This window comes from Nicotiana attenuata, unplaced genomic scaffold, assembly GCF_001879085.1.
Source record: "Nicotiana attenuata strain UT unplaced genomic scaffold, NIATTr2, whole genome shotgun sequence".
NCBI lineage: Eukaryota > Viridiplantae > Streptophyta > Magnoliopsida > Solanales > Solanaceae > Nicotiana > Nicotiana attenuata.
In genome coordinates, this window is record NW_017670908.1 from 249,090 (window position 1) to 271,935 (window position 22,846).

At 40.2% G+C, this 22,846-nt stretch overlaps 1 protein-coding gene across 1 annotated transcript; it reads left to right on the forward strand.

Annotated features, from left to right (window-relative positions):
* Positions 1-11,740: 11,740 nt before the first annotated feature.
* Positions 11,741-13,666, forward strand: LOC109244404. Its single transcript, XM_019411488.1, has 8 exons — positions 11,741-11,809; positions 11,863-12,110; positions 12,407-12,505; positions 12,628-12,743; positions 12,834-12,929; positions 12,988-13,046; positions 13,088-13,258; positions 13,598-13,666. Exons 1-8 carry the CDS (start codon positions 11,741-11,743, stop codon positions 13,664-13,666), a joined length of 927 nt encoding a protein of 308 aa, XP_019267033.1.
* The last annotated feature ends 9,180 nt before the right edge of the window (positions 13,667-22,846 follow it).

Consider the following 22,846-nt stretch of genomic DNA (forward strand, 5'->3'; position numbering starts at 1 on the left):
CATATGCATTTATCACCGAGCTACGGCCGGTTGGGCAGTTACATATTTACCACCGTGCTACGGCCGGTTGGGCAGACACGCATTTACCACTAGGCTACGTCCGGTCGGGCAGTTACAACCGGTTGGGCAGTTATGTATCATTATTTATCACCGGTTGGGCAGTCATATATTTACCACCATGCGACGGCCGGTCGGGCAGTTACCACTGATCAGTTGGGCAGCCATGCATTATAAGATATGGATAACAGTCTCAAAGAGATGCACTGTATATATATGAGTATGATAAGTATGCAGACAAGGTGGCACTTCAGAGATTCAGGTTGATTTTTATATGTCGTTAATTAATGTTCACTTACTGCTATGTTTCAGTTCTGACTTACATACTCAGTACATTATTTGTACTAACGTCCTTTTGTTGGGGACGCTGCATTTCATGCCCGCAGGTATAGATTATCAGCTTGACGATCCCTCATAGTAGACGAGATTGGCATTCAGCGAAGGATCGGTAAGACTCTACCTCATTCGGAGTGCAGCCGAGTCTATGAGTCATCGTGTCAGAGTTTTGCTACAGACTTATGGGTAGGGCGGTACCCTGACCCATTTGATGTAAAACAATCTTAGAGGCTTTGTAGACGCAGGTTTATAATGTACAGTATGTCAGAGGCCTTGACAGCCCATATGTATTCATATTTTATGAACGATGGTTCATTGATATATTATTTGCCCACTTACACGAGTTGTGGCCATGTTGGCCCATGATAGTTACAAAAGGAATGAATGAGTTACAGAGTGTTTCGCTCGGGCCAATACGGCACCGGGTGCCAGCCACGCCTCCCCAGGTTCGGGGCGTGACAAAGACACACCCAATATCAATCCGAGAAGCATCACAATACACTGTACAAGAGCATGACACAGAAGACAAAACTAGAACTAGAGTTGTGGTCAAGGCAGTCTTGAGCTTCTGAAAGCTCTCCTGACATTCATCCGACCATCTGAATGGAGCACCCTTCTGGGTCAACCTCGTCAATGGCGCTGCAATGGAAGAGAAACCCTCCACAAAGCAGCGATAATATCTGTCCAAGCCAAGAAAACTCTGAATCTCAATAGCTAAAGACGGTCAGGGTCAACTTTGAACTAACTCTATCTTCTTTAGATCCACTTTAATCCCCTTACTGGACACCACGTGTCCAAGAACGACACCAAACTGAGCCAACACTCACACTTGGAGAACTTTGCAAAAAGCTTCTCCTCCCTCAACCTCTGTAGTACAATCCTCAAATATTGTGCATACTCCTCCTGGCTACATGAGTACACCAGGATATCATCAATAAAGACTATGACTAACAAATCAAGATATGGCCGGAATACACTGTTCATCAAATGCATGAATGTTGCTGGGGCGTTGGTCAGCCCAAACGACATCACAGAGAACTCATAGTAACCATAGCGGGTCCTAAAAGCCATCTTCAAAATATCCGAGTCCCGAATCTTCAACTGGTGATACCCAGACCTCAAATCAATTTTAGAGAACACCCTCGCTGCCTGAAGCTTGTCAAATAAATCATCAATGTGCAGCAAAGGATACTTGTTCTTGATTGTAGCTTTGTTCAACTGCCTATAGTCTATGCATATCCGCATAGTACCATCCTTCTTCTTTACAAACAGGACCGGTGCACCCTAAGGCGACACACTAGGCCTAATAAACCCCTTATCAAGAAGCTCCTAAAGATGCTCTTTCAATTCCTTCTGTGATGGTGTCATACGATACGGAGAGATATAAATGGGCTGAGTTCCCGGCACCAAGTCAATACCAAAATCAATATCCCTATCGGGTAGCATGCCCGGCAGGTCCGCAGGAAACATATCCTGAATGTCTTACACTACCGGAACAGAATAAATAGTAGGAGTACCAACACTAACATCCCTCACAAAAGTAAATATGACAAGCACCCCTTTCCAATCATCCGTTGTGCCTTCAGATAAGAAATCCACCTATTGGGAACATAATCTAGAGAATCTCTCCACTCGATTTTTAGCAACCCCGGCCTCGCCAACGTCATAGTCTTAGCGTGACAATCTAGAATATCATGACATGGAGACAACCAATCCATACCCAAAATCACGTCGAAATCAATCATACTAAGTACTAAGAAATGAACTCTAGTCTCCAATCTTTCAATGGCCACCAGACACAACCAATACACATGGTCCACAACAATAGCATCGCCTACCAGCATAGATACATGAACATGTGAAACTAAGGAGTCACGAATCATATCCAAATAACGAGTAAAATAGGATGATACATAAGAATAAGTAGAACTAGGGTCAAATAATGTGGAAGCATCTCTATGGCACACTGAAACAATACATGTGATCACTGCATCTGAAGCAACAGCCTCTGGCCTGGCAGGAATAGCATCGAATCAAGCCTGACCACCACCTGATCGGCCTCCCTCTTTAGGGTGACCTCAAGTTTCCTGAGCCCCACCCTGAGCTGGCTGGGCAGGTGGTGAAGTAATTGCTATGGAAGTCACCGCTTGACCCCTCTGCTGAACTAGACCTCCAAAGCGATGGGGATATTGTCTCCACACATGACCAAACTCCCCGCACTCGAAGCAACTCCCCGCTGGTGATCGAGACTGAATCAAGCCCCGAGAACCAGAATAACTACTGGAAGGACCTGGCACAGATGAACCCTGAACCGATAGAGCACGAGATGATCTCTAAGCTGGGAGAGCACTGAGAGATGAATGACCTAGATAGTCACTGTATGAACCGTGGCTAGCTAATACGCCGCGATGAACCGTACGAGCCATCTAAGTGGGCCTATAAGGACGACCCCCGTAGTAGTAGGACTGTCCCCCAGAAGGAACATCGCTGAAATCTCTCGAACCACGATGCCTCTTGGCCTCCCTCTCCTCACGTTCCTGACTACAAACCAGCTCTAGCCTCCGCTCAATATCAACCAACTTGTCAAACCGAGCACCTGATGTATTCTCTCGAGTCATAACAAAACGCAATCCATAGCTGAGGCCATTAATGAACCTCCTAATCCTCTCCCTCTCTATGGGAACTAACCAGATTGCGTGACGAGCCAACTCTGAAAATCTCATCTCGTACTAGATCACGGACATAACCCCCTTTGCGTAGCTGCTCAAACTGCCTATGTAGCTCCTCCCTGCGGGTTGGTGGCACAAACTTCTTCAAGAAGAGAACGGAGAAATCGTGTCATGAAGGCCTGGAATCACAATGGGCACAAATGGTGCCTGAGCTGGTCCTACCGGCTCAACCACATCTGTAATCTACACCTGAGTTAGAGCAACTGGTGGATCTGCAAATGGTACTCTATCTACTGTACAAGCTGCACCTCGGCCTCTACCGCAGCCCCGACCTCTCATGGCCCTAGCTGGTGGTACTTGTGGTTATCCTCCCAGTCCAGTAGCACGTGTCCTCACCATGTGCGAGAGAATAGAATAACAGAAGTTTTTAGTTTCTGGAATCAACACAATTGCACGACAAGAATACAAGAAAGTGATGCTTTCCTAATGTTTCGGCAGCCTCTCGAAGATAAGTACAGACATCTCCGTACTGATTCAAAGACTCTACTAAACCTGCTCATGACTCGTGAGACCTAGGTAACTTAGGCTCAGATACAAACTTGTCACGACCCAAATCTCACATGTCAAGATGGCGCCTATCGCAATACTAAGAAAATCGACAATCACAATAAACCACGCACCTTTAAATTTGAAAACATAAAAAAAAATAAGTTTAAGAGTAAAACCTCATAAATTTTGATAAGAAAATACTGCAACTCAATACAATATCCCTCAAAATCCGGATGTCACTGAGTATATGAGCATCTAAATAATAACATAGTCGGACTTCTAAAAACACTATCTAGAAAGATAGAACAGTACAAGTAAATGAAAAGAAGGAGAGTCAAGGTCTGCGGATTCCAAGGCAACTACCTCAATAGTCTTCGATAGATAAAGCTCCAAAATATAGAAGCCACCGTACCCGAAAGTACATGGATCTGCACACGAAGTGTAGAGTGTAGTATGAGTACAACCGACCCAATGTATTCAATAAGTAACAAGACTAACCTTGGGCTGAAAGCAGTGACGAGCTCAACAAGTATAGTCCAAATGAAGAATTTAATAGTACAGAAATGTAGACATACTTTCAAGTTCAACTAAGCTCAAAATAGATAAAATATGCCAAGTGTGACTGAAATGAGGAATGATGCATCTTTATATCTACATGTCAATTATGCATGCTAACTGTAATGTAACGTAGTGAAAAACAATCATATGCATACTCTCGGAGTATCAATTTACTCGGTCCTCCCATTCACTCAATCCTCATAGTAACTCACTCCTCACAGTCACTCAGTCCTTACAATCACTCAGTCCTCCGAATCGCTCGGCACTCGCACTCAGTAGGTTTTTGCGCTCATTGTAGGTAAGTCAGACTCCGAAGGGGCGGATCCTGCCCAAGCACTAAAATAAGTCAATCATGACATGAATCAATAAAGCCTGCTGCGGTGTGCAACCCGATCCCATAAACATCCCCACAATCAGGCCCTCGGTCTCACATAGTCATCAATCTCTGTAGTCTCTCGTGCTCACGAATATCATGACAATCAGACCAAACAATGATGATATGATATATCAATATATGGCAACAAAGACTAAGATATAATATGCAAATGATAGATGTGACTGAGTACAAAATTGCAAATTATGAAAGTAATTCAATAGTAACTCGACCTCTGTGGGTCCCAACAATACCATCATATAGCCTAAGCATGATTTCTAACATGAATCACAACTCAATTTCTCTAACACATGGAGAATATATGGATAATAACAAGATTATTTGACTACACGGTTCCACAGAATCGACCGAATCACAGTTCCTACGGTGCACACCCACATGCTCGTTGCCTAGTATGTGTGTCACCTCAACACCAATCACTTAGCACGTAATTCAGGGATTCATACCCTCATAACAAAATCTAGAAACGTTATTTACCTCAAATCGAGTAAATCTCTACTCCAACAAGCCCTTGCCTCGTGAATCATCCTCCGAACGACTCGAATCTAGTCACAAGCAACTCGATACAATCAACACAAGCTATACGAATCAATTCCATATGATAAAGCTAAGTTCGTACGCAAAAGTTAAAATGTCAACTCAAAATGTTAACCCTGGGCCCACATCTCAAAATTCGATTAAATTAACAAAAACCGAACACCCATTCAACCACAAGTCCAATCATACCAAAATTACTCAATTCTGAACTTGACCTTTAGATCCTCAAATTTAAGTGTATAAAGTTTCTTTAATTTTTCCCAATTTTTTCAACCCAAACCTCTAATTAAATGATGAAACAATGATATATTCATGTATATTAACCAAATCTGAGTTAGAATCTGTTACACCCCATGTTTTCGTACGTGAAAGTGCGTCATAAGTAAATTGATGAAAGCTTGGAAATGAGATGTTACATCCCGCATTTTCGTACGTTAAAAAATTTCATTGTATGTTAATCGACGTAAGCTCGGGAATGAGATTATTTTGAGATTATAAGTATTATGCTATTTCAAACAAGTGATAAGTAAATTCATGAAGCTGAAAGGGTGAACGAATCGAAGGAAAAGAGTTCCGTCGAAGTTTGAGATAAAATACGGTCCAAGCTATAATACCCCGTATTTATGGACTAGTGTCCTACAAGGTACCACATGACCATGATAGTAAGATGTATAAAGTGTGTTAAAAGTGCGTAGTATTTTAAGTAATTTAATATAATTCTTAATTATATGGGTAATTGGTTATTGGATTAATGGGGGGTTAACAAAGTTGATTAAGGAAAAAGGGGTGAACATTTGGATAAGAGTAAGGGCTCCCAACGTGGCATCCCATGAGATTGGATAAAGAACCAAGTAGTGACTCTTGGTTTAGGAAATTTAGGTGGTATTTTATGAGATTTTGGGTGGCTAAGTAAGCCTTATTAAGTGGGTCCCACACTACTATAATAACGGATCTTTCAAATTCGTTCATTCATTTTCAGAAAGACATCATACGGATCTGCTATAGCACATAAATTGCTTCAAAAAAATTCATACAAGATCCAATTATGCATGAGATGCACTTCTAAGAAAGCACGGTACAATGTTTCTCAAGAATATCAAACGGATTTTTCCCTACTTACGTTTTGTCGCAATTAACGTGTGCTAGAGGGATTGTCAAGAGAAATGGCTCGAGCATGTTAAGGCTATCCCTTATTTCCTTTTGGCATGATCCATATGATACAAACAAAACGAGCAATGCACAACTTCCATAAATAACTCTATTCATAGAAATGCTAGAGATGCTTATGTTCTTGATTTCCCATGTGTCCAATTATTCTATCATCTATTCATGGGTATCAAAAAATAAGTAAGTTGATAAACTTTATTTCATGATATTACTCATAGGCATAATGGTCTTATGAAATTCCGAGAGATTTTATTGACGTACTTCTCATGCATTGCATTCATTTATACATGTACATTGACCCATGACCAGATGGCGTTATATACGCGTATTTATATATGTATTTAAATATGCATATAGGATATGGGAAAAGGTTACGGCGTTATATACGCACCACCACCTGATCAGCTGGTATACGTTGATGATTTTTTCCACAGTGACAGAGATGATATTATGGGATGCCCTCAAAGGCTTGATGATAATATGAACACATGTACCTATGCACGACATGACATTCATACGCATATGCATGACAATATAAGTATTTCATGATTTATAGAGTTATCCAGATTTACAAATTGAATCATTTACTCCGTGTTTCTTCCATGTCTTTTATATACTTATTTATGTGCCTTAGATACTCAGTACATTATTCGTACTGACGTCCTTTTGTTGGGGATACTGCATTCATGCATGCAAGTATAGACAATCAGTTTGACGAGCCCTCATAGTAGACGAGGTTAACATTCAGCAAAGGATCGGTAAGATTCCACCTCATTCGGAGTGCCGCCGAGTCTATGAGTCATCGTGTCAGAATTTTTTTATAGACTTATGGGTAGGCCGATGCCCTATCCCATTTGATGTAAAATACTCTTAGAGGCTTTGTAGACAGAGGTTCATTTTGTACAGTATGTCAGAGGCCTTGAAGGCCCATATGTATTCATGTTTTAAGAAAGATGATTCATTGATACAGTGCTTTCCCACTTATAGATATACATTACGAGTTGTGGCCATGTTGGCCCAGTTACCAATGATAGTATGATAAGAAAGATATGTTGCGTTGGTACTCGGTTGAGTAAGGCACCGGGTGCCTGTCATGACCTGTCGTTTTGGATCATGACAGAATCACTTATTCCAATCAATCCCTTGAAAATCCCTCCAAGAATTGGCTCAATCCGAGCTCCCAAAATCAAATTATGAAATATAACTCAAACCCTCATTTTGAAAACTTATATTCTATCCAGGGATTACACATCGCGATCGCGGAATTTCCTTCGCAATCACGAAGAACAAAATTTTTAGTAGCCCAAAAGCCTTCTACGCGAACGCATAGACCATATCGCAAACGTGGTCACCAATTATCCCTCAGCTACACGATCGCGGACAGCCTTACGCAATCGTAATGAACAACACGTGGAGTCCAGGCGTCCTCTTCTTCCTTCACGAACGCCCCTCCCCCCCTGCTACACGATCGCGAACTCCTTCATGCGAACACATAGCACAAAAATCCCAGCTGCCCAAAATATTGTTCGTGATTGCGATCCTCCACTCGCAATGCATATAAGGAAACCAGAAGCACAGGCATCAGCAACTCTTCAAGTCAAATTTCTATCCATTAACCATCCGAAAACCACCTAAGGCCCCTAAAACCTCAATCAAACATACCAACAAGTCCAAAGACACGATACAAAATTATTCGAGGTCTCAAATCACATCAAACAATATCAAAAACACGAATCTCACCCCAATTCAAGCATAATGAAACTAATGAATTTCCAACTTCTATAATCGATGCCGAAACCTATCAAATCAACTCTGATTGACCTCAAGTTTGCACAGGTATCATAAATGACACAACAGACCTATTCCAACTTCCGGAACCAAAATCCTAACCCAGTAACAATAAATTCAACTCTCGATCAAACTTCTATTTTTCCAACATTTGCCAATTCAAGCCAAAATCATCTAAGGACCTCCAAATCAATATACGGACATGATTCTAAGTCCAAAATCTCCATATGGAGCTATCAGAACAATCAATACTCATTCTGAATCCATTTACTCAAAAGTCAACATCCAGTCAACTCTTTCAACTTAGGTTTCCAACCTTGGGACTAAGTATCCCAACTCATTCCAAAACATCCCCGAAACCAAACCAACCACCCCGAAAAGTTACATAACAACAAACAAATACAGAATAGGCAATAAATGGGGGAACAGGGATACAACACTCAAAATGCCAGGTTGTTACAAAGTTAGGGTTTTATTTTAAGATTCTAGAATAATCTTTTAGGGTTTTGTTTATGCCTTAGTAGACACCCTACCTAGTTTTAAGGACTATTTGCTCCTATGAATAGGATTTCTTTTCATTCATTATGGTACTCCATTGTTGATTAATAATATTATACTTTGAGAGTTTGCTTGAACCTTTTTTACTTATGCTTTGAGATTTATCTTTCAACATTTACTAGTTCATAGTTCAAGGTAGTAAGATAACTTCTTTATTGTGATATCATTTACTAGTTCATAGTTCAAGGTAGTAAGATAACTTCTTTAATGTGATATCATTGATTCATTTGTGGTATTCTTAGAAGGCGATTAATACTAGTTGTTAGTTGTTGTCTCAAGTTACTCGTTAAGTGGACAAGATCCGAATCTATTGTTTTGATTAATTTTTAAGTAAAGGCATTTGATTTCTTCAATTAATCAAAATCATTGTTTTTTGGATATTGTCAAGGCTATAGAACTTGTGTTCTTGGAATCATTTTCTGAATTTTTTGCTATACCCCATATTTTCGTATGTAAAAGTGCGTCATAAGCAAACTAATGCAAGACAAAAAATGAGATCATCTTTGAAAGTATATGAAGTAAGTTATCATGCTACCTCGGAGGTTACAAATACTGAAGATCATGAACAAAAAGTACAAAGAGGGTTGGAAGGTTCAGATGCTAAAGGAATTGAAGAAAATAATGTCTCGTCGAAAGTCAACAAGTTTGGAATGTTATAACCCGTACCTTTGGTTGAGACTAGTGTTCTTAACATAATAAGAGGGTTATGCTATGATTTATGTTAGTTTTATGATAGTCATGTGTTAAGTTTTGAGGTCAAGCGAGTTATGGCACAAAAGTCGATGAAAGTCATCACATGTTACATTAATAAGTTTTACTGAAATTCGGGTCAAATGTAACTGCGATTTTCTCCCAATACTTAGAGTTACGGGGTGTTCCACCCATCAAATTGAAGATATATGAGTCTATTTTCTAACACATTAAACTATTTGTCAATAAGATAAAGGAGTAGAGAGATATATGTATTTTTGCAAGACTGCACGAACTGCTAGGTGACAAGTAGGTGTCACCTACTTGCTTAAATGAGAGGATTATATATGTCCAAAAATGGTCCAGTTTGGGCCGTCCAAAGAGAACTTTTAAAGGACTATTTCCTTCATATAATACACTAATAATAGGTAACAATAACCAGACCTAAACCCCTGCAAACATCCTCCCAAAAATTGCCCACAAACCCTAATTGATTTTCTCTCCTTTCAAGTTCTAGTTGGAGGTAAAACCTAGAGTTTGAAGAACCAAGATAGGAGCTGAGTTATTCAACAAATAAGGTAAGTTTACTGCTCTCGTTCATACATATTTTCTGCTGGAGATGTATGGAAAGTCGTTCTATAATTGTAAGAACTCACAGGACGGTGTCGAAAGTCGTGCGTTCGAGTTATTCACTTGTAGCAGACTGTTTTGCGGATAGTTTTGTGTTGCGGTTGGAGTGGGTGTTTTTGTACTGTTTTATGGAATTTTTGAGGAGAAAGGGTATGTGGAAACACCACATAAATTCAAGGTGGTGGTTTGGTCTTTCGTCGTAACATTTTCGGGTTGTTTGACACTACTACGTTGGTCATTTTGTGTATGAAGAGGTTGGAGTATGTTGGGCTGTTTTGTTGTATTTTGTGGTGTATATAAGGTTGTAAAATAATGTATATATGTTGTTATTGTTGTGTTATTTTGTTGTTGGTGTTATCTTAAATTTGGAGGAAGTAAAGATTATAGGGGAGATGCTGCCCATTTTAATACAAAATAAGCTTGTCGTTCGTTGTGCGATAGTTGTACCTTTCGTAACTTAATGATAGTATTATTATAACTGTTATAGAGTGCGAAGAGACGAGTTCAACTTGGTGATTGAAAAGATTGTGATAAGGTATTTTAAGGCTACACCTTTCCTTCATTTTGGCATGATGATCACATAACTACATGAGTTTCATAACGAGACATAACGAGAAGTTCGTATTCCTGAACTTATGTACATTATCCTAGTCTCATAAGTTATAGTAATCTCCCTTATCGAGACTTTATATTCAGCTAAGTATTGTCTTCTTCTAAAAGAGCAGAGGGTCTATATATATATACAGCATTACAGTATTTTCACCACCATCGAGCTATAATCGATGGACAGGCCCCTATTGGACAACCTCTCATCAAATGGTAGGTTATATACCGAGCCAACTGTGGCCAGTGCCTATGAGCGAGCGCAGAATGGCCGAGATACAGAGCCTAGTATGGTCGAGCGCCTATGAGCGAGACTACTACGGTAGAGCAGTCACACGTTCCGAGCCTTATAGGGCCGAACAACTATTTTACTTACTATACTGAGAGAGTTGAGTGAGTATCAGCAGGTAAGTATATCTCCAGATCATCTTTGACTCCGAGTTACTTTCAGTTAATATATTATTAGTTTAGTTTCAGCTTTCAGTTATTCTTTTGGCTTACATGCTCGGTACATTATTTTGTACTGACGTCCTATTCTAGGGGATGTTGCATTTCATGCTTTCAAGTTCAGATAGACAGCCTGGTAGAACTCCTCCGTAGGTGTTGTCCATAATCAGCTTGATCGGTAAGCTCCGCATTCTTTGGAGTTCCCGGGTCTAGGGTTTTGAGTACATATTATGTATATATGTATATAAATTAAGGGTACGTCGGGGCCCTGTTTGGACCGCAGTACATCCATCAGGAGAGGCTTGTAGACATATCATGTTAGTTAGTGCAGTATGTTGGGCTTTTAGGCCTTGTATGTGTATTTTGTTGGTTTCTCAGCTGTAGTAGTTATGACAACCTTGTCGGCCTAGCTTTATACTGAGGTTTAGTCAAAGCTAGTTTCCATTCAATTTTATATTTTGATTCGCAAATTTTCTTGCAATGTGGCCCCATGGACAAAGTATAACATTGAATATTCAGAGTCTCTCAGTTGTAAGTTGGTAAGCTAGGTTAAGTGAGGCACCGGGTGCCGGTCTCGCCCCAGGTTCGGGACGTGATAATAGGTCTTGTTTATAGATGTGTTGTGCACCACATTATATAAGCAGGGAACTAAAGGGCATTTAGGAGTTGGTTACCCTTCATTCAAATATAAATCATGCTATAAAACTGAGTTATAGGAAATTTGAGTTAACTTACGTGTTGGTGTTTGCATACACAGATGACAGTGACTAGGAAGACTATGGCTAGCCAGAGGAGAGATACAACAGAAAGTGAGGGGAACAGCAGGGTACCCCTAGTAGATGGGGACCAATCTGAGGCTAGGGCGAGACCCCTACTCAGCCATTACCGGCTCCTCCACCACCTGAGGATATTTCTAGGGTTACCGCACATCCAGTTCCCCCTCCACTTCTATCAGATCAAGACTTGAGGAGTGCGGTGCATTTATTGACACAGTTGGTAGCTACCCAGCAACAGGCCAGGGCATCAGCTAGTGCAGGGTCTTCTGAGGGGTCTAGGAGTTCAAGGGTCCGAGAGTTTGTTGCTTTGAGTCCCCCAGAGTTCACAGGGACAGATCAGAGGGAGGACCCGTAGGATTTAATAAATCAGCTTCACAGGATCTTTCGGGTTATGTATGCAATGGAGAAAGAGGCATTTGAGCTAGCACCTTTTTGACTCCGAGATATAGCCATCCTTTGGTACGAGGGATGGGAGAGGTCCAGGGGACGTGATGCACCTACAACTACTTGGGAAAATTTTCAGATGCCTTCCTTGACCAGTACATATCACGGGAGATCCGACAGGCTCGAGTCGATCAATTTCTAGCCCTCAAGTAGGTCAATATAAGTGTTCGAGAGTATAGTCTCAGTTTTTACTAATTGGCCAGATATGCTCCATCCATAGTTTCTGCTATGCGGGACAGGATCCACAGGTCTATAGCAGGGTTGGCCCCAGAGTTGACCGAGGCATGTGCCACTGCTGCATTGTAGGATAGTATGGATATCTCCTAGATTTAGGCATTCGCCTAGAATATAGAAAGGGGTAGGCGTCGGCAATAGGGTACATAGAGGACTGAGCAAGGTCAGTGTAAGAGGATGAGATTTCCAGGTCTCAAGAGCAGTCTCAGGGAAGTTATAGGCTCCAATACTTTGGACGACCACCTAGGCCTCCATCACCTCAGTTACAGGGTTACAGGTATGACCGCTATACTCAGTCAGGACCAGGTGAGAGCTCATGGGCGTCGGGTTTGCAGCGACAGCGAGGTTCAGGGAAGACATAGTCGTTTCTGCCGCGGTGTGACATATGTGGTACAGGACACTTGGGCCAATGTCGAGCAGGTTCCGATGCTTGTTATGCATGTGGGCATCTGGGGCATATGATGCGAGATTGCCCAAATAGAGATTCTGGGGGTATGTTATAACCAGCGAGTTCAGCAACAAGATCATCTCTGTCTCTGCATCTTTCAAGGCGCGAGTCTCAGTCTTCGGCTAGTAGATATCGAGGCAGAGGTAGAGGTTCCAGTTCAGGTGGTAACCAAAACCGTATCTATGCTTTAGCGGGTTGACAGGACCAGGAGTCTTCACCAGACATTGCGACAGGTATATTGACCATATGCTCTCACGATGCTTATGCCTTGATAGACCCAGGATCTACTTTATCGTATATTACCCCATTTGTCGCGGGGAAGTTTGGTATAGTGCCTGAAATAATAAGTGATCCTTTAGCGGTATCTACACCGGTCAGAGAATGAATAATTGCTAGATTGGTTTATCGAGGTTGTACGGTGATAGTTAGTAATCGTCAGACCTCAGCTGACCTAGTTGAGCTAGAGATGATGGATTTTGATGTTATCATGGGCATGAACTGGTTGGCAGCTTGCTATGCCATAGTTGATTGCTGAGCAAAGGCAGCTAGATTTCAATTTTTGGGTGAGCCAGTCCTTGAATGGGTAGGTAATAAAGCGACACCCATATGTAGGTTTATTTCCTATCCGAAGACAAGGAAAATGATCGCAAAAGGGTGCATTTATCATATTGTGTGAGTTAGAGATCTAGATGCTTAGATACCTACACTTCAGTCTATTACAGCAGTCAAAGAGTACGCAGATGTGTTTCCAGATGAGCTTCCAGGTATTCCTCCAGAGTGAGAGATTCATTTTAGCATCGATTTTCTTCCGGGAACTCAACCAATATCCATCCCTCCGTATAGAATGTCACCTGCCGAATTGAAGGAGTTGATGGAGCAGTTAAAAGATTTGCTGGAGAAAGGTTTCATCAGGACCAGTACCTCACCCTGGGGTGCACCGATACTGTTTGTGCAGAGGAAAAATGGCTCGTTGAGAATGTGTATTTATTATAGGCAGCTGAACAAGATAACTATTAAGAATAAGTATCCACTTCCAAGGATCAATGACTTTTTTGATCAGTTGCAGGTGTCTAGATGTTTTTCAAAGATAGATTTGATGTCGAGGTACCACCAGGTAAGAGTTTGAGAGAAAGATATTTCGAAGATAGCCTTCAGGACCAGATATGGCTACTTCGAGTTCCTTGTGATGTCCTTCGGGTTGACAAATGCAGTCGCCGTATTTATGGACTTGATGAATAGCCTATTTCGACAATTTTTAGATCTGTTCGTGATAGTATTTATTGATGATATTCTGGTTTATTCACGTTTAGAGGACGAGCATGCGGACCACTTGTGAGCGGTACTCCAAACCCTCCGTGATCGTAAGTTGTATGCTAAGTTTTCTAAATGTGTGTTCTGGTTGAAGTCTGTAGCATTCTTGGGGCATATTGTATTCGATGAAGGTATAAAGGTAGACACTTAGAAGATTGAGGCCGTGAAATCCTGGCCTAGACCTATGATGAGTGGTGATTTTACCATATATTTTACTATCTTTTCTTGAGATTTTGCGTCCTTTAATTATAATATCAGGTTGTTTATGGTGTGTATTGCTAGATTTTCAGTAAATAATGCCATAAAGAGAGTTGAATTCAATTGAAGTAGAATTGAGCAAAAAAAGGTACAAAAGTGAAAAATCCTTCAGTGACTTCGCATCTGCGGAACACTGTCCGCATATGCGACCACGCATCTGCGAGGTGGAAGGCCGCATCTGCGAAATTAAGCTTCCTTCCCTGGGACCGTATCTGTGAGAGAAGAACCGCTTCTGCGGTAGCGCATCTGCGCATAAAATAAGCATCTGTGATTGCGCATCTACGCATGCATGTCCGCTTCTACGGAGTCAAAGTTTCCCTTCAATGATCGCTTCTGCGATAGGCTATCTGTATCTGCGAAACCGCACCTACGAGGATCCTTCCGCAGGTGCGGCCAACAAGCTTCAGACCTGGGCAGACTTGGAAATTCACATCTGCTCCATTCCAAACCCACAAATACACGACCTAGCTGATGGAAAACATATCTTTGGCTTATTTTCAGTCCTTAGACTAGAGAGAAACAAGTTTTGGATCTAGGGTTCTTGCACACACACTTGGGTCTTGAAGATTTGAAGCTTTTGGTTGAGAATTTCTTAGCCATTTATGTTCATTTCTTCATTTCTTGCTTTGTATTGTATATCTAAGTGTATAGTATTTATTTTAACACTTGAATCTTGTTTATGGGAATATTCATGTTTAAAGTGTGGATTAAATATCTTGTTGTGCTTATGTATTGAACGATTTTCATTTATTATGAAGTGAGTTATTGTTTCTTTAACTATTCTTGTTCTTTAGTGTTTCCAAAGGGATTAGCTAACCCCAAGACTTGCCCATTAATTTCGAATTAATTTTGGAAAAGATTATTTGGGGTTAGGAAGGATTAATTAACAAGAACTTGAGGCTTTAACCCTCATTTTAAAGATTCTACCTTGGGATAGGATTGAACTACTTGTAGCCATAATCGGGTGTGCTTAATCTCTTCATTTTTTAGGGATAATTCAATTAGGAAGTCTTGTTAGTCTTTGGAAGAAGCTAATATAGATTTATTACTCGAGGCCAATTAACATAAACTCGCTCATATTTGTAAAATCGTGAAATACATTGGATCGTTACTTGAGTGTAATTCCCCGTGTGTCCATGCTTGTAGCCATTGATCATTTTACTTGCTTTCTAGGTTAGTTTACATTTTCGCATTTAGTTATAAATATTTTCTCAAAAACTATTTTAAGTGTTTGGCATTGCATAACAAGTGATAATTCTCTTACACGCCTATTCGCCTACATATTATTCTCTGTGGGATTTGACCCCGACTCATAGTTGGGTAAATTATATTGCATGCGAACGTGTCCATTTTCTTTCTAGTAGTGGATTTGGACGTCATCAACCTACCACTCTGACAGAGGTTCCTAGCTTTCTAGGCTTAGTAGGATACTGCTGGAGGTTTGTAGAGGGTTTTTCTTCCCTTTCGTCACCATTGACGAAGCTGACTCAGAAAGCAACTAAGTTTCAGTGGACAGACACTTGTGAGCAGAGTTTCAAGGAGCTTAAGAATAGGTTGACCTCAGCGCCAGTTCTAACACTTCTAGAGGGTCCATAGGGTTATGCCGTCTATTCTGATGCCTCAGGTGTTGGGTTAGGATGTGTCTGATGTAACATAGGAATGTAATTGCGTATGCTTCAAGGCAGATGAGGAAGCATGATAGGAATTATCCGACCCACGACCTCGAGTTAGCTGTGGTTATCCATGCAGTTAAGATATGGCGGTATTATTTATATGGTATTCATGTTGATGTATTTACAGATCATAAAAGCCTGCAATATATCTTCAAGCAAAAAGAATTGAATTTGCGAAAGAGGCGCGACAGAGGCGATGGCTAGAGTTATTGAAATGTTACGATGTTCACATTCTCTACCATCTAGGGAAAGCTAATGTTGTAGCAGATGCCTTAAGCCGCCGATCTATAGGTAGCTTAGCACATGTAGAGGCTGAGAAAAGACAATTAGCTAGAGATATTCAACAATTGGCTTGTTTGGGGGTTCGATTAGTAGATTCTGACAATGGTGGAGTTATACTCCAAAACACTGCAAAATCATCTCTCATAGTTAAAGTCAAAGAAAGGTACTGCGAGGACCCAGAGTTGGTCGAGTTGAGAGAGCGAGTTCCACAGCAGAAGAAGACGTTGTTAGAGCTCAAGGGAGATGGGGTTCTCTGATACAGGGGTCATCTGTGTGTTCCAGATTTAGCAAGGCTACGGGACAGGATATGTCAGGGGCACATTATTCGTGGTACTCCATTCATCCTAGGTTGACGAAGATGTATCATGACATTAAGGATGGGTACTGGTGGAACGATATGAAGAAGAACATTGCTGAGTTTGTCACCCAGTGTCCTAGTTGCTAGCAGGTGAAGGTAGAGCACCAGAAGCCCGGAGGGGTAATGCAGATTATAGAGATCCCGACGTGGACATGGGAGGCGATAAACATAGACTTTGTCACAGGTTAGCCTCGTTCTCATCGTAAGTTTGATTCTATATAGGTGATAGTCGATAGGCTCACGAAATTAGCCCATTTCCTACTGTCAGATCTACATATACAACCGAAGATTATGCGAAGTTATATATTAAGGAGATAGTACGACTACACGGAGTACCAGTATCTATTATATTTGATTGTGGGGCCCAGTTTACAGCACATTTCTGGAGGTCATTTCAGAGAGGTCTTGGGACTCAGGTGAAGCTCGGCACAGCTTTTCATCTACAAACTCATGGACAATTTGAGTTGCCTTGAATCATACACAACCACCTTGCCATGTTGTATTAATACACACCTGAGTCCAGCTATTGAAGCATCACAATATACGACGAAACCATCTGTACCTTCCGGTAAGGTCAACACTTGTGCCATAGTCAACCTTGACTTTAGCTATTGACAGCTCCTTTCACAAGCATCTGACCATTGGAATTTGGTTGTCTTTTGTGTTAGCTTGGTTAACGAGGAGGAAAGAGAAGAGAACCCCTCCACAAACCTCCTATAGTACCTAGCTAAGCCCAAGAGATTGCAAATCTTTGTCAGAGTTCTAGGTCTAGGCCAATTCTTCACTGCTGCAATCTTCTGAGGATCAACCTTGATTCCCTCACTAGAGACAATATGACCTAACAAAGCGACAGAATCGAGTCAAAACTCACATTTTGAAAACTTCGCATACAACTTGTGTTGATACAGAGTCTGTAAAACCGCTCGGAGATGATCGATAAGGTCCTCTCAACTTCATGAAAACGCAAGGATATCGTCAATGAATACTATTACAAACGAGTCGATGAAAGGCATGAAGGCTCGATTCATAAGGTCCATGAAAGCTGCATGAGCATTCATTAGCCCAAAAGACATCACTAGAAATTCAAAGTGCCCATTTATGGGCTAAAAATTATCATAATTATATGTGGGCCGAGTCAACATTGAGAAAGCCTTCGAAGGCCGCCACGCGTCATCGATTTGGTTTTAACAGAGGATGAAGGCGAGGTCGAGGTGTCCTAAGAAAGGACGAAGGCGCGAGTTGACTCAACAGAGGACAAAGATGAGGACGAGTATTCCCTTCAGTAAAGTAGTAACGGCTAAGTTTTAGAAATAGGGCGGCTAGATAATATTCCAGGGAATATTCCTCCCAGTTGTACAATTTTGGGTTTTTTGACCCATGTGTCCTTATAAATAGAAAGAGCGGTAATTGTATAGGGGATTGGAAACTCATTGTAAAGAATAATACATTGACATTCTCTGAAGATTCTTACTTTATCATACATATACAAAATACACCTTTTCTTTAGATCTTTATCTATCTTTTCCCCCACGATCCAAGGAGGATATGAATATTCAAAGGCTTATCATCATCTATCTTTGTTAGAAAGAATATCAAGAATCTCACTCTTTTCGGGTAACTCACATGCATTTATTTACATAAGTGTCATTCATCATTATTTACTGCTATTTAATGCTACCTTCTTTATTCTTGGATCATTGAATATAGTTTTATTGTTGCCATTTATCGCTACTCAAATAGTATCTGTGACATCCCACTACAAAATCGGCTAATCTATCTTTTGGATATTAATATTGGCTAAGATTAACTCTATTATATTAGGAAATTTGATTGTTTAAACCTAGATCAAAATTTTGGGTCAAATAGTTTGGTGCCGTCTGTGGGGATTTTCTTAGCCAATCTTTTAGTTTTCACTAGATCTATAACTCACGTAATTTGTTGATATAACAAACCACAAATTTAATCTCTCCTCTCTGTGCATTCAAGAATTTCCATGGCAGGTAACCAAGGAAACGAGATGAGGGAAACAAATAATGTTCCTCTTAACCTCATGAGCGCCATCAACGAAGGCTATGACACCCAAGGCGGGTAAGTGATGGCCACGACCTCTCCCATAAGAGAGAGGTCGCCTACCCCTTTCTGCAACACAACAAAATCAAATGGGAAAGGAGCCTCTACGTCCATGGTAGAAGGGGCACCACCCAGTATGCAACTTTCCCAATGCGCTTCTCAATGGATAAGGGTTCAATGTATTTGTGCAATAGGCGAGGGTCATGGATCCCTACAAACAAGTATCGCTTTGGGATTTTCACAATAACTTTGTCTCCTTCTTGGTATTTAACAAAGTGACGATTTTGATCAACATGTTTTTTCATCCGCTTTTGGGCTTTGACAAGATAGCTCCGCACTATCTCCAAATTTTGCTTCCATTCCTTCGAGAAGCTAGAAGCTGGAGGAGATTTTGGCATGTTTGGGGCATTCGTAGTATGTAGGAGTAGCGGTTGCTATTCGGTAACAATTTTAAAAGCGCTTTTGTTTGTAGGAGAGCTCTTTTGTGAATTGAAACACAGTTGAACAGCATCCAGAAGCTTCACCCAATTCTTCTGTGATCCGATAACAAAATGGCAAAGATATTACTCCAGCATACCATTGAACTGCTCCATCTGGCCATCAGATTACGAATGGAAACTTGAATTGCGGCTCAATTTGAACCCGAGGCACTTAAAGAGATGTGTCCAAAAGCTGCTAGTGAAGCGAGGATCGCGATCACTAACGATGTCTTTGGGCAGACCTCAATATGTAACAACATGAGAGAAGAAGAGTTGAGTTGTATCTTCTACTGATATATATTGTGGGGCTGATATAAATGTAGCATACTTGGACCTTGGGCAATTTGATGATGAAATCCAATGAAATGCTTTCCCAAGGAATTTTCAGAACAAGCATTGGCTCAAAAAGTCTCGCTTGTGTCAAGCGGTCTTACTTGTATTTCTGGCATACTAGGCAAGTCTTCACATACTGAGCAACATCATCAGCCATTTGAAGCCAATAATAAGCACGGCGCAACAATGCCATAGTGTGTTCTTCACCTGGGTGGCAGACCCACAAAGTATCATGGCATTCCATCAGAAGAATCCTTCGCATATCTCCTCCTTTAGGAACATTACGTTGGTTCCCTTTCACCTTCAAGTACCCATATTTTATAAAGAACTGGCGAGCTTTGCCCTGTCCTACCAAAACGACCAAATACTGTGCAACAGGATCCTTTGGGAGTAGATCTTGTGTCTGGTCTCTTTCGCCAGACAAGCTCTCTGATTTTCTGCAGCGGTCAGTTCCGCGGTCGCGGTTTCGACCGTATTTTTCGCCCTGTTCTGTTTGGACTTTGAAAAAACGTAAAACATGAAAGTTGTAGCCCTTTGAGTTAGCTTTCCAACCATATATTGTGGAGGCAAAATGGAGTTCTAAAAAAAAAGTTATATCTATTTTACTAGACAGTGCGCAATATGCCTACTGGAGTCTTCGTTTGCTCTAACTATCATCCGTTGACCCCCGAACACGATCCCGGCTTAAGTCCTTGAACTTTTACTCAAACTTTAAAGCTCCAAATCACTTGAATTCATTCTATAACATCTATATAGCTCGGAATCACTCCTACAAGGCATAAAACACACCATTAGTGCAAAACACTAGCGATTAAAGCTCAGACTCAATTAAAGTGCTGTAAATTAGAGTGTAATAATCGACTAAAATACGTAATTATAGCCTATCATCAACATGCGCGCTTGTCACTTGGTGCGGCCAAGACTACGGGACCGTCCATGGCGCTAGGCGTTGGGAGTCTTGCAAAGACGCCATGGGGCGCGTCCAGGGGGTTATGGGGCATGGCTATATATATATATATAAACCGCCCATGACACTGATTATAACAATTACTTGCTCGTTGGTAATATTAAACTTTTATATATATACTTATCTTATCTCGATTAGACTTTCTGATATGCAAGTTCATTTCTATATATAAACTCATAGCAACTTCAACAACGAGCATTCAATACAAAAAGAAAAGAGAATCTTCTTCAAAATGAACTGAGAATATTGGAGCTTATCCTATCTCTTTCTAATTTCCCTTCAGTTAAGAACAAAAGTATAGCGTTAGTAAAACCTCACAACTGTAAAAACGCAAACCCGTGTACTTGCTCAACTCGAACTAGATTAACACTAATTTCAAGTTCTTTTCAACGGGAGTAATAACTTACCTGTTACTAACAGCTGCCTCAAACCTAGTTCCTTGTAGTTTTGTTACACGATGTTTCATTATTACCGGTAGTTTTCGCACTTCTCTTATAGCGTCGTATTCCTAGATCTTTATTATTACACGATGGATTATTTTCTTCCATTGTCTTATTTCCTTGCCATTGTTATTGTTTGTTTATTATGTCCTTTTCACGGGTTCAAGCTGTGGAAACAACGTCTTGCAGAAATGGAGGGTAAGGCTGCCTACAATAAACCCTTGTGGTCTGGCCCTTTCCCGGACCCCGTGCATAGCGGAAGCTTAATGCACCGGGCTACTCTTTTTTTGAGTCGAGGATATATCAGAAGTAACCTCTCTTCCTTCATAAGGTAAGGATAAGATGTGCGTACATATTATCCTCTCAGACCTCACGTGTTGGGTTTCACAGAGTTTGTTGTTGTTTGTAACAGCTGCCTCGAAAAGTGCTGGTTTGGTTTCTTATAGGCTTTCCTTTGACTATTCTTAGAAGATAAGATGATCTTTAAGAAGAAGAGGGGATAAATATAAATATACATCAAGATTTAAGAGCATGAACATGGGGTGGTCCCGTTTGTGCCGGCCTTACTAATTGCGAAAAGTTGGTTGTTGGATTTCCTGTAAATAAACAAATATAAGACGACAAAAACGCCTTTTTGCTGAGCATATAATAACTGTGGTTTCATCCCCAAGTCTGAACACATATCCGATGACAGATCCACCTTGCTTCTTTTTCTGTGGTGGTCCTTCGTCTGTTTGGGGTTTTGGCCCAAACCATTGGTATCTATATTTCTTCATGTGATCATGTCCCCTAAAATTTAAATTTACTTTTTTTCGTCACTAGTACTGTGTATTTAATTCGATACATAGTATACTACGCATGATAATTTGTTGTATATATTATATTAAAAATAGTGAAAGAAATGCTGAGTAGATTAATGATTGAGAGACTAATTTTAAGAAGAATATATCATAACAAAGTTCAGAATTTTAAAATGTAAAACTTTGTAACCAGTAACAATTAATATATATATATATATATATATATATATATATATATATATATATATATAAACTTGAGTAAATAATGATTTCAATTAACTTATGATGTTTCCCCATAACTGAATCTGATGATCCTAGACAAGGAAATAAATGTTTTTCTCTATAAGGCATAGCGATATCTATCTATATTATATTAAAAGAAAGATGGTGAAGCATTAGGTTAAGCCAAGTAGTGTATTGAGCAAATAGTACTTGGAACTTTTAAGACATAGGGTGTGTTTGGTACGAAGGAAAATGTTTTCCAATTTTTCCATATTTGGTTGGCTTAAATATTTTGGAATCTTCCCCAATTTTGGAATCATTACGAGTTTAGAAATTATAAAGTTTACGGGTTCGAAATTCCGCGGTTTCGAAAGTTTAGCGGTTCGAAATTATGAAATTTGTGGATTCGGAAGGTTGTTGGTTTAAAAGTTTATGGCTTCATGTTTATTATATCTAAATTATTTATGAATACTCTTGAGAAGTCATTTTCCTTAATTTTCGTACCAAACATCGGAAAATGAATAAGATTACTACTTGTTTTTCAAGAAAATATTTTCCACGGGAAATATTTTCCGTTATACTAAACACACCCATAATCTAACTAGATTTAGACAAATCTAATAAAGATAAAGACAAATTAGATTTGATCAAATTTAATTTATGGTGGAAATCAATTAAGATTGAATATGATCCTTTCCTCATTTCATAATTTTTATATTTTTGAAAACATTAGGAAGAGAAAAAAATGATAGCGGAATTATTATAACA